Raw genomic sequence first — 13,408 nt, 5'->3', positions numbered from 1 at the left:
TTTTGTATCAGCTGAACCTCACATTCTAGACTGAGACCATCATGGAGGAAATTGGGATGGTAGATAGCACTGGGGTAACATCATAATGTGTTTCTGGATCATAATGTTCAGTGAGCTCCAAAGTAACTACCTTTGCATTTCCTTCCCCCTTTGGACTAGTGTACAAACACCATTCAGGGCCCGGTAAATACGTGATGCAGAGCATGGATGATGGGAGTCTTGTTCTATTTTTAGGTGGTCTTATTGCCCTATGTCTAAAGCTTCATGTGTGTCATCTTTTGATGTTAACTTGGTTTTTAATGATAAAATGGTAGAAGAAGATGTGGTACCAGACTAACATCAAGGGATTTTATAAAGCTATAAAATATGTGTATGAAGCTTCTTAAGTTCTGTATGTGAGACAGAAAAGATAAAGGTGGATTAGAAAGTATTACCTTTTTACATGCTAAATGGATTTTTTGATGGATAGCACAACCTTTTTGATGTTAAATGTGTGAAAACAGGAGTACTAATGGGATTGTTTTTACTACTGGAACTAAATCATAGATTACTTGCTGTATTTTAGACCGAAAGAAACATTATTTTTTTAATCCAATATGGATATCCACCTAAATTTTTATGAAATTAATTTCATAAAATTTAAATTATATAATAATTTTTGAAACATCTTGTCACTGGTTTTAGGTAGCAAATATAAGCAACTTCTTAGCTTAGAAACTGTATAATCACATGAGGTTTCTTTACTTCAAATACATAACAAGGAACATATATTTATTATTTCGAACAAATAAGGTAACTTTTTAAAATGTTGGATCCACAAGAAAAAAGTAAGTCCATATTTCCTCAAGTTTCTTCTTGTCTACTCAGTTCAACAAAGCTATCTTGTGAGAGAGAGCTGGGAGAGCAGCCTGGAACTCACATACCTGGTCTTCAGTTTATGCATTGCTGATTTCACTTCTTTGTTTCTCAGTGTGTAGATAATGGGGTTCAATATAAGTGTAAAAACTGTAGAGAACACAGAGAGGACTTTATCCACTGGGAAGCTGCTGAAAGGCCAGGCATAAATGAATATACAGGCACCAAAAAAAGAGAGTCACTACAGTGATGTGGGCAGCCAGAATGCTGCAGGCTTTGGCTATACCCACTGAGGAATGATGTTGTACAGTGATTAGGATAACCATGTAGGACATCAGCAAGAGTAAGAATGAAGTCACCCCCATGAAACCACTGTCCAAAAGCATCAACACTTCAGGGACATAAGTACCTGTGCAGGCAAGTTTAATGACCAAGGTAAGGTCAAGTAATAATTATCCACTATGTTTGGGCCACAGAAAGGCAAGTTTATAGTGGAAGCTAACTGGCTCAGGGAGTGCATGATCCCAATGACCCAAGAGCCTACCACCAGGCCTGTACACCTGCACAAGTTCATGATGGTTGTAGAATGGAGAGATTTGCATAGGGCTACATACCTGTCATAAGCCATGGCTACAAGAAGTACCATCTCACCACCAGCAAAGACGTGGAGCCAGAATATCTGGGCCATGCAGCCCTCAAAAGAGATGGTCTTCGATTCATGAAGGAAATCATGAGTCATCTTTGGGGTTGCATAAGTGGCTAGAAACACATCAAGAACAGAAAGGTTACTAAGCATGATGCACATGGGTGTGTGCAGGACAGGGTCAGAAATCACAGTGAGAACAATGAGGAGGTTGCCGAGCACAGTGGTGATGTACAAGAAGTTAAGCAACACAAAGAAGAAGTACTGGAGTTCCCAGGAGCAGAGAGTCCCAACAACACAAACTCAGCCACCCTAGAATAATTTCCTTGATCCATGGCCTCAGGCTACAAGAGAAGTACCTACAAAAAGAACATTAATAGATTATTATTAAAAGCAAAAAAAGTGGACCACAAAACTGAAGAGTTCTTCTCAAGATTAATTTAAAATGATTTAGAATCAGTCCTGTTAGGAAATGGTGTATCTGTAATTTTAACAAATATTTCTTCTCTCATTTGTCCAACCAATGAAGGAAAGCTATGAGGTGCAAATGTAGCTACTCAGCAACTCCATTTTATACATTTGTGGGTTAAATCTGATGGTAAATTACAGATTTATATTATGAAAACCACAATTAAGAGAAGATGCTGAAGTATCCAGATTCTTGTACTATCTTCCTTGCCCTGCTGCTGTTCATTATCCACTTGGGATTGCAAACAAGCAGCTTCAGTTCTTAGAGAATTCTCAAGAGACCGTGTTTACATCGACTTACCTTTCCCTCAGTTTTCTACTGTGGTTCCTTTTGCCTCTGTCCTCTCTGTACTACTTGACCTCCAGAACTACACCATTAAAAGTGTTTATACATATTTTCTCTGAAGTTGTGATGGCTGTTTTGGCTTGAAGTCCCTTGAAGTGAACATTGTATTATATGAAAAGAAGTAAACAGAGATGGCCAATGCATCAGAAGAGAATATTGATAGATAAGGTAATAATAACAATGAAATGCAAAGATCCCAATTAGTTAAGGTAGTTGAAAAGTAGGTCATTTGAAGGTCAACTGTAACCTGTTATTTATCAATGCAGAAAGCTTCCAAAAGAAGAAATTATATCCAGGATATAGAATTTGTAGACTTTGATTAGGATTTTTCTCACCTAATGAAATAAAGTACATTCTTTGAAGAATATCTGGCAGCACCATGCTTTCTCATTAGCCAAAAATTGAAATAATGAGCAATACAAAGTAATAAGTAACAGATTTTACACAATTGAAATAATAAACAAACTGCCATAGATTGTAAGATAATTGATTCTCCATATGTTCTGTCTGCAGCTTCTCTGGAAGAATGCAGAAAAAGCTTCCAAGGAGATAGATAAGGATTTTAGAATTTAATTTTAAAAATTGTGTTTAGAAACACAGGAACGTTTAGTTGAAAGGAAGGCAGTTAGTTTATACTTTTTTTAAAGAAAGAAGACTCTCACTTTTCATTTTCTGTGATAAACAGAAGTGGTGTCAGTCTTTGTAAAAAACAGAAAAAAAGGATGAGGTCTGTGAGAAAAAAACTAGTTTGAAAGTGTTTTTACATGAGATATGTGAGCATTAAACTTCTTACAACCATCTGGTGTGGAGGAGGTTGTTGTCCCTGGTTTTCATGTAAGGAAATTGAGACTCAGAAAGGTTAACTAGCATTATGCTAAGTGAAATAAGTCAAGCAGAGAAAGACAATTATCATATGGTTTCTCTCATCTACGGAATGTAAGAAATAGGAAGATCCATAGGAGAAGAAAGAGATAAAGAAAGGGGGGATAATCAGAAGGGGGAATGAAGCATGAGAGACTATGGACACTGAGAAACAAACTGAGGGCTTCAGAGGGGAGGGGGTTGGGGGAATGGGATAGACTGGTGATGGGTAGTAAGGAGGATGTATTGCATGGTGCACTGGGTGTTATACGCAACTAATGAATCATCGAACTTTACATTAAAAGCCAGAGATGTACTGTATGGTGACTAACATAATATAATAAAAAAATTTAAAAAAAGAAAAGAAAGGTTAACTAATATGTTCAATAGTGTACAACCAGCAAATAACAATTTCAGAACCTCATCCCAGTTCTTCAAAGCTCTTTCCACAGCCCTTGACAGTAGAATCTCTAATGGAACCTAAAAGGTATGGTTGAAGAATAGTCAAGTAGAATTATCAAGATAGGAAAATGAGAAATTAGTTTAAGTAGTTGATATAAAGCCCTATTAAATATTACTAAATGTACCATAAATGCACTTAATAATAGTAGCCCTTTCTAGTGACAAAGGTAGGAGGGTGATATATTTTTTGTTTTCCAGAATGGTTAATGCTTTTTGTTTGAAGGGATAAATTGTAGTTTAAAATGTATTAGCCTGGAAAACTTTATTCCCTGGTAGTATTTGCTAACTGGGTTGTTGCTATATGGTACTGTACAAACAGTCTCCCAAAAACAAGTGAAAAAGGAAAACAATCGAGTGAATGAATAATGAATACCATGGCAGTGTAACTATAATGGAACCGTTCCAAAGGATATTTAGATCAATAATTATCACTTAGAATGAGAAGGGGCATCCTCCCTGGAGCATTCTCTTGTGGGGAAGGGAATTTATATTCAAAAGGATGAAGTATGGGTTTAAGAAAGGATTGGGAGTAAAACTATTCTTGACCACATCTTTTAAATTGGTTAGTCACCTGTGAAGTGACAACTTTCAGTAAAAATGAATCAGACATAAAGGGGTGTGGGAAGCAGAAGAAAAATGCCAGAAATCTTTGCAGAGAGTGACACTGCAACTTCTCCTAGATGCCAGTTTTGTCTGGGTGCTGGACTGGGTTGGGATGAACTATGATAAATCTAAAATGATATTAGTATGCTCATGTAGAGTCTCTTCAACTCAGCTTTTCAAAAGAAAAAAAAAAACAATTTAGAAGAAAAAAAAAGAAACCAGCTCAAATGTTACCAAAATTACAGAAATTGATCCTTAAAACATTTTCTGTCACACCCACGTCTAATTGTATGTACTAGACTAATGTGGATATAAATATTTTGCAGTTGAGGCAAAAGAATTTTCACAAAGCTGCAAGTCCAAATACCATAAGCCATTGCTCTAAGTTCCTTTCTGTAGTTAAACCAAATGGATGAAACAAATGGTTGTCATAAAATAAACATACCTGAATCATCTATCTGAAGATTTTTAAGGAAATTGAAGTAAGTGTTGGCTTCTTTCAAATCAAATTCTCTTATAAAAGAGCTACATCAGATGTATATGTGCTTTTGAGCTGAGATATCATAACTATAGTAAATATTGACTTAGGCAAGCCTCAGCATTCTGTTTCACCCTTTGTCCATTGTATTGTTCCTCTACTTCATTCTAGACTGTGGATTGAACTGGGACTGTGGGAGGATAGATGTGTCCCATGGTGATTTTTTGTCATTAGATACTCACTGACTTGTCAAACAGGGAAAATGGCTAAAGTCAGAGTCAAACTACTTTTACCTTTGTCTCAGCAACAATCCAAGCATTTCCCCTGTGTCTTACTTATCACCAATTACATGCGCTATGTTTCTAATAGATTTAGGGAAATGTTGACATGCAGGGGTTCTTTTTTTTTTAAAGATTTTATTTATTTATTCGACAGAGATACAGACAGCCAGCAAGAGAGGGAACACAAGCAGGGGGACTGGGAGAGGAAGAAGCAAGCTCATAGTGGAAGAGCCTGACATGGGGCTCGATCCCATAACACCAGGATCACAGCCTGAGCTGAAGGCAGATGCTTAACCGCTGTGCCACCCAGGCACCCCGGCATGCAGGGTTTCTGAAATACTTGAACAAGAATTGAATCTTCAGGGACACCTGGTTGGCTCAGTCGGTTGAGTGTCTGCCTTGGGTTCAGGTCATGATCCCTAGGTCCCAAGGTCGAGTCCAGGGTTGTGCTCCTTCGTCAGAAGGGAGCCCGCTTCTCCCTCTGATCCCCCTGCTTGTGCAAGCCTGCTCGCTCTCTCTCTCTCCCTCCGCCCCCATCTCTCTTTCTCTGACAAATAAATAAATAAATAAAATCTTAAAAAAAAAGAATTGAATCTTCAGTGATATTCTCCTACCTTAGTGGGGAAAAATGGAAAAATTCAGAGAACATCTAATCCCGCACAGTGGGGTAGATAATGAATTCCTCTTTTAATCTTAACTGTTAAATACCATTAATAGAGCATCCATTGTGGATATATTTGTGTTCCTAGCATATATTCTACTAAATTATAATATGTTATATGAGAATATCAGCCTGGATTTGATATGCTAATTTTATGTAGGATTTTTGCATATAGGTTTACAGGTGAAATTAGCCTGTAGTATTTTAGAGTTGTTTTTGCTACCGCATTCAGTTTTGGTACTGAGACAATGACAGACTCATAAAATTAAGTTGGAGTACTCAGAAAAGTGCTTTTTATATCCTAGTCATATCTGTTCCTAGAAGAATTAGAAGACATTGTACACAAATTTCAATGCGCCTAGTGACCTTATAGGGTTACATCCTTAACTTCTTTTCCTGTTTTCCCTAAGAGACTGAAATGTTGTTTCATTTTAGTGTATTGTGGGAAAACATAAAAGAGCAGATGCAGGGCCATTTTCGTTTGCTGTTCTCCAGTGTTTTCCTTACACTTGTCTGCCTTATAATTGGCATTTTAGGATGTTTGGGTGTTTGTTACAGGCAGAATTAGATAGATACAGCCTTATAAAATGTATATGTCCTCCTCTGAATAAAATTGTATGAAAATCTGCACAACAAATTGAAATATGGAGATAATAGGGACAAAATTTAGTTCCCATGTACTAAACATAATACTTGAAATCTCTTCATGTTTTCAGTGTATCTGCCTTTTGGGAATGTAATCAAGGTATAATCTTTGGCTAATGTTATATGCCTGTATTTTTTTTTTAATGGTGTACTGGAAAAGGACTGGCATTCTAGTTGTACCGTAGTTAAATATCACCCTGTTAATTTCTGCAGCATGTTGTTTGGAAGTAGGAGGGAAGGTATAATGAGGATCATATCTTTCCATGAAACTGGTATTTGGTGCCATATGTAAGTGTGGTTAATTGGTCTTCTACAAGCTGTAAAATAAGACATTCTGTGACAGGTAAATGTCACAACTGGTTATCGTGACTAAAACCATGAAGCCAACAGGGTCTTGAGATACCTTTGAAGCTTATTTTGCTGGCCTTACCGTACTATGTCTTTATTACTCTTATTGCTAAAAATGTTGTGTAGCATAGGACTGCACTCATATTAGTTTGTTTATAAGAAGAAGTTAAAACTACATTTGTTTTTTACATACAGCAGCTCTGCTGAATAACATGCATCTGAATTTTAAATTGCAAAGATATCTGAAAAGTTAATTTTTCATGTGTACCTATTGTTGAATGTTTTGGTTCAAGAAAGAATATTTAAAGCTTTTTAAAATACTTCAATTCTTAATGTAACTGTATCCATCTGCATTGAAAATCCTAACCAGCATGGCTGCAGTAGATTTCTTCCTGGTATCCAGTACCACTTGCAGAGAGCTTCTTTAACATATCAATTGTACTTGAGTGTAGGACTCTGGCGTTGTTGGGTGTATTGCATAGGCTGCATTATCTACAGCATTGTGCAGTGACAACTAGAAGAGGCATTATACTTCACTGATGCTTGTCTGGTAATATCACTTCGTTCTAATTGAAGCTTTATGTGATGTATGAAATTTGTGTTTTTTATATATAAATGAGTATGGTTAGATTGGTCTTGTAATGCCTGTTTTTAGCTGTAAATAGTTAAGTATGTACATGAGGGACTTCGGATTTATTGCTGTGTTCAATCCTGGTTTTGACTTATATTAAAGCATTCCGTTTTGCTTTCAATTTCATGTGCCTTGGTTGTCAGATCTGCTGATGTGTACAGTTTTTATGCAGTTATGTATTGCACATAATCATGCTATTCAGCATTGATGCTATTTTGTATTATGTACATAACAAAAGCCATGTACGGAGGGGAACTTCCACTTGCTTAAGTTAGTGTTTTCATATTCTTGGGTAAAGACCCAATAGTGAATTTACTGGATCTATGGTAATTCTATTTTTAATTTTTGGGGAACTTGCTACTATTTTCCGTTGGCTGCACCAATATGTATTCCCACCAACAGTGCACAAGAAGTTCCTTCTTCTCTACATCCTCACCAAAGCTGTTTCTTGTGCTTTTTATTTTAACCATTCTGACAGGTGTGAGGTGATAGCTCATGGTGGTTTTGATTTGCATTTCCCTGATGATTAGTGTTGTTGAGCATGTTTTCTTATGTCTGTTGTCCATCTGGATGTTTTCTTGGGAGAAACGTCTATTCATGTCTCCTGCCTATTTTTTCTTTGGATTTTTTGGGTTTGGGGGTATTGAGTTTTATAAGTTCTTTATATATTTTGGATATTAACCCTTTATCAGGTATGCCATTTGCATGTATCTTCTCGCATTCAGTAGGTAGTCTTTTAGTTTTATTGGTCGTTTCCCTTGTTCTGCAGAAGATTTTTATTTTGATTCAGTCCCAATAGTTTGTTTAATTTTAATTTCCATTGCCTCAGGAGTCATATCTAGAATATTACTGTTACAGCCAATGTCCAAGAAATCACTGCCTGTGCTCTCTTCTGGGATTTTTATGGTTTCAGGTCTCACATTTTAGGTCTTTAATCCATTTTGAGCTTATTTTTGTGTATGGTGTGAGAAAGCGGCCCAGTTTCATTCTTTTGCATTTAGCTCTCCAGTTTTCCCAGCACCATTTGCTGAAGAGACTGTCTTTTTCCCACTGCATATTCTTGCCTCCTTTGTTTTAGGTTAATTGACCATATATCGTGGATTTCTTTCTGGGCTCTCTGTTCTGTTCCATTGTTCTACATGTCTGTTTTTGTGCCAGTACCATGGTGTTTTGATTACTACAGCTTTGTAGTATATCATGAAATGTGGGATTATGATTCCTCCAGTTTTGTTCTTTTTCAAGATTACTTTTGCTATTCGGGGTCTTTTGTGGGTTCATAGAAATATTAGGATTATTTGTTCTAGTTCTATGAAAAATGCTGTTGGAATTTTGATGGGGATTGCATTAAATCTGTAGATTGCTTTGGGTAGTATGGATATATTAACAGTATTTTTTCTCATAGTGTCCATCCTTAGTGCCCATCACCCAGTTACACCATCCCTCCACCCACCACCCCTCCAGCAACCCTCAGTTTGTTTCCTATAATTAAGAGTCTCTTATGGCTTGTCTCCATTTGTTTCATCTTCAGTTTCTTTCATCCATGTTTTATAGTTTTCAGAAAACAGGTCTTTCATTTCCTTGGTTAAGTTTATTCCTATGCAATTTGTTTTTTGGTGCAATTGTAAATGGGATTGTGGTTTTAATTTCTCTGTTACTTCATTAGTGTATAGACATGTAATGGATTTCTGTGTATTGATTTTGTATCCTGTGACTTTCCTGAATTTATTTATCAGTTCTAGTAGTTTTTGTTGGAGTCTTTGGGTTTTCTATAAATAGCATTATGCCATCTGGAAACAGTGAAAGTTTTACTTCTTTCTTACCCATATGGATGCCTCTTCCTTCTTTTCCTTGTCTGATTGATGTGGCTAGGACTTCCAGGACTATGTATAATAAAATTGGTGAGTGGACATCTTTGTCTTGACCTTCAGAAGGGAATACACAGGTTTTAACTATTGAATATGATGTTAGCTGTGGGTTTTTCATTTGACCTTTATTGTGTTGAGGTATATTCCCTGTAAACCTACTTTATTGACAGTTTTTATCACTTTCGTCACATGCTTTTTCTGCATTTACTGAAATGATCATATGGTTTTTATCCTTTCTCTTGTTGATGTGATGTATCATGTTGATTGTTTTGTGAATATTAAACAACCTTGCATTCCATGAATAAATCTCACTTGATTGCAGTGAATGGTTTTTTGATACATTGTTGGTTTGGTTTGCTAATATTTTGATGAGGATTTTTGCACCTGTATTCATCAGAGATATTGCCCTGTAGTTTTCTTTTCTTTATAATGTTTTATCCAGTTTGGTATCAGGATAATGCTGGCCTCATAGAGTGAATTTGAAAAGTTTCCTTTCTTTTCTATTTTTGTAATATTTTGAGGAGAATAGTAATTAACTCTTTCCAGATGTTTGGTAGAATTCACTTGTGAATCCATCTGGTCCTGGTCTTTTGTTGGGAGTTTTTTTATTACTGATTCAATTTCATTAGATAATCAGCCCTGTCAAATTTTCTATTTCTTCTTGATTCAGTTTTTAAAGGTTATATATTTCTAGGAATTTATTCATTTCTCCTAGGTTGCCCAATTTGTTGGCATAAAATTTTTCATAACATTCACTATAACCCTTTGTATTTCTGTTTTGTCAGTTGCTTCTTGTCTTTCATTTCTTATTTTGATTAGTTATCTCTCTCTCCTTCTGTCCCTCCCTCTCTCTCTCCCTCTTGTTTTCTTGTGTTCTCCCTCTTGTGTTCTTTGACATTTTTTCTTATGGTTGATTTCTAATTTCAACGGTTGTGGTCACAAAACATGCATGATGTGATTTTAGACTTTCTGACTTTGTTGAGATTTGTTTTGGGACCTAACATGATGTGCATATGGAGCATGTTCCAAATGCACATGAAAAGAATGTATTCTATTTTAGGATGGAATGTTCTGAATATAGATAGATGGAGAGAGAGAGAGAGAGAAAGAGAGAGAGAGAGATTTATTACAAGAAATGGCTTATGTGTTTTCCAGAGCCTGCAAGTCCAAATTCTTCTGTGTGGACTCAAAGGCTGGAGTCCCAGGAGAGCTGATGGTATAGATAAAATCCAAAGACAGTCTACTGGAGAGGTCTTTTTTGCTTGGGAAGGCCAGTCTTTTTGTTCTCTTCAGGCCTGCAGCTGTTTGGATAAGTTTCACCCGCCTTATGTAGGAAAATCTGTTTTATTTAACAGAGAAAAAGTATGTATAAATCAGTAAGGGAGGGAAACCTGAAGAGAAAGAAGAGGGAAGAATTAAAGAAAATTAGTTTTTAAAAGGAAGAGGACTAATAGGCCAATAAACATTAAAATGTTGATGTCAACAAACAAAACGTAACAAGGCGTACCTTTGTCCACATATCAGATTTGGAATAAATACATCAAGCTCATGGTCAGGTCTGATGAAAATGAATAATTTCATAATAAACGTAGCAATACAAATTTAAGTAACACCTGACATCTCTTGAGGACTTTCTCTATGCCAGCACTATGTCGGATTCATTCTTGCAATTAATCTTCACAACAGTCTAATGAAAGAAACATCATTCCAGTTTATAAATGAGGAGACTGAGCCTAATGTGTTTGGACACACACACTGTCAGTAGCAAAGTTGATGTTCTAACCCAGGCATGTGGTCGCTGCAATACATATCCTTAAACTGTGTAAGGCCACCTCCCTCACTGTTAAGAAGAATGTAAGTCAGTATAACTTTTGGATAGACACTTGGGAAGCATAAATCAGGCACCTTGAAAAATGCCAATAGACCTTCACCTCGTATTCCCATGATATAAGATGTCTATTATAGAGTTGGAGTAATATATCAAAAATATAACAATACATAAAATGAATTAAAAAACAGTGTGATAGCATATAATAACAAGAAAAATAATATTTTCAATACATATTTCAATATATTAAGAAAAGTCATGTTTGTTTGTTTTTTTTAAAGGAAACCAAGCTATACGTGTAGTGCACATTCTCTGAATCACAGGTGAATGAAATCGACCATAATTGTCTTCCTCATGGTACTTACATTCTCACAGAAAATGCAGACAACTAAACACAAACAAAATGGTAATTTACGATAAGTCTAAGGAAAAAATCAAGCAGGGTAAGAGATAGTGGGAATGCCAGAGTTTTCATTTGAAATAGGATGTTAAGAATAGGTCTCATTGAGAAGGTGACTTTGGGGTGTTTTTTTTTTTTGTTTGTTTTTTGCTTTTTCGGCAGGCTATGAAATTCATGTGTTTATTTTTTTTCAAATATAGTATTTATTTCTTATTTATTTAATTAATTTATTAATTACTTTTTAAATAATAATTTTTATTATATTATGTTAGTCACCATACAGTACATCCATGGTTTTTGATGTAAAGTTCCATGATTCATTACTTGCGTATAACACCCAGTGCACCATGCAATACGTGCCCACCTTACTACCCATCACGAGCCTATCCCATTCCCCCTCTCCCCTCCCCTCTGAAGCCAAGCTATGGACTCTGAGAAACAAACAGAGAAGGTGACTTTTGACCAAAGACTTAGAGGAGGACATGGGAGCGTCCATGTGTACATCTGGGGAAAGCCAAACACAGAGAGAACAGCCAGTGAGGAGGCACTTAGGTGGCTGCTGCCTGACAATGTTCACACAACTCCTGTGACTAAAGTGGAATAAGGTGGAAAGTGGTTGGGATGATAAGTGATTGTGGGTGGTGCATAAATCCTGTAGGGCCCTGTAGACAATACCAGCACACGGCCTTCCCTTCTGAGTGAGGTGGTGTGTGTGAGCTTTGAGTAGAGGTCAGGCGTTAGGATGGCTCTAACTGCTTCTGTTGGAAAAGGCAAGGATGGAAGCTAGGAGGCCAGATAAGCAGCAAGTTCACTACTTCAGGCCAGCTGTGACGATGGCTCATTGCACAAACGTACCCTGGAAGACAGAAGTAGTCAGACTCCAGATATACTTTGAAATTAGAGCTAACAGGATTTCCCGAAGATTATTATAGGTTGCAATTATAATAGAGGAGTCAAGCATGATTCCAAGTATTGTAGCCTAAGAAAGTGCAAGGATAAAGTTGCCATTATATAAGATCATAAAAACTGTATTTGTAGACAGATTGGGAGGACAACTGAGAGGGTAAATCTGAATATGTTATAAATGTTTTATATATAAATATAAATATATAAATACAAATATATTAGTACTTTCTATGATACTTTTTATGGTGCCCCACAGGTCTCTAAATCCCTGTTAATTATTCCAGATTCAGGATTCCATTTTTCTTTCTGTACCTCAGGCTGGATAATCTCAATCAGCTGTCCTCAAATGCACTGATATTTTCTTCTGAAAAACAAAACTGCTATTGAGCCCCCCCGAGAATTTTTTGTTTCGTTATTGTACTTCCCCCCAATAATTCCTACATTTTATTATTTCCATCTCCTTATTAATGACATTCCCTGTTATTCTGCTTCAATAGCCTTCACACATATAATACAATGTAAGCAAAATATTAGGCCACAATCAAGCCTATCTTCCCATAGGAGATCCTATTTTCCAAAGATGGTTAGCATCAAAATCTTCCATTCTACATATTCTTCTGCACTGTGACCACATCTCTCCCTGTCAGGATTTACAGTCAGAGATGCCAGACAAATGAGTGAAGAGGCCATCTTGAAAATGAGTTCTCCAAGTCCAAGGTGAGTTCAACTCTAAAATAAGCTGACCCTATGTGGCTCAGACATGAAGTGCTCACCTGACTTCTTCTCCAGTCACAGACCCAGAAAACTGCAAGCAGAATGAAATGGCTACTGAACCAGAACGTTTTGGGAAGCTGTTTGATACACATCAAACTGGAACACTCACCCACAGTCCTTCTCCTAGAGTCCCATGTGGTTATCTCAAATAGGCTTCCATATGTTTCAAGTGTCCACATTCCCTTCTACTCTACTCTTTTTACATTAACTGTCCCAGAGAAACATTCCTAATATGACTCTTTGACCACTATTACTGCTTTTCCTATCATGAACTTCCTTCTAAAAACCCTTTAGGACTCATCTCCTTGCCTTCAAAACCCTCTACTCCAGCCTATACAAAAAATAATATCCTT

At 36.6% G+C, this 13,408-nt stretch overlaps 1 protein-coding gene across 2 annotated transcripts in view; it reads right to left on the bottom strand.

The window, feature by feature from the left end:
• The window catches only part of LOC117800284 (olfactory receptor 4K15-like), a 42,133-nt gene that overhangs the window by 9,967 nt on the left and 18,758 nt on the right, over nt 1–13,408 (bottom strand). Inside the window, exons 3-4 of one of the 2 annotated variants that reach the window (XM_034652814.1) lie at nt 1,470–1,614; nt 924–1,046 (exon numbers count right to left, since the gene is read on the bottom strand). In XM_034652814.1, the coding sequence (XP_034508705.1) occupies nt 924–1,046; nt 1,470–1,614 (268 nt within the window). Of the gene's footprint in view, nt 1–756; nt 1,047–1,469; nt 1,615–13,408 lie in introns of those variants that run through there. The other variant, XM_034652815.1, reaches the window with a different exon arrangement.

Source organism: Ailuropoda melanoleuca, unplaced genomic scaffold (assembly GCF_002007445.2).
Source record: "Ailuropoda melanoleuca isolate Jingjing unplaced genomic scaffold, ASM200744v2 unplaced-scaffold6751, whole genome shotgun sequence".
Classification (NCBI taxonomy): domain Eukaryota; kingdom Metazoa; phylum Chordata; class Mammalia; order Carnivora; family Ursidae; genus Ailuropoda; species Ailuropoda melanoleuca.
The sequence above is the reverse complement of the archived record's forward strand: the minus strand, read 5'-3'. Positions and strand labels throughout refer to the sequence as shown.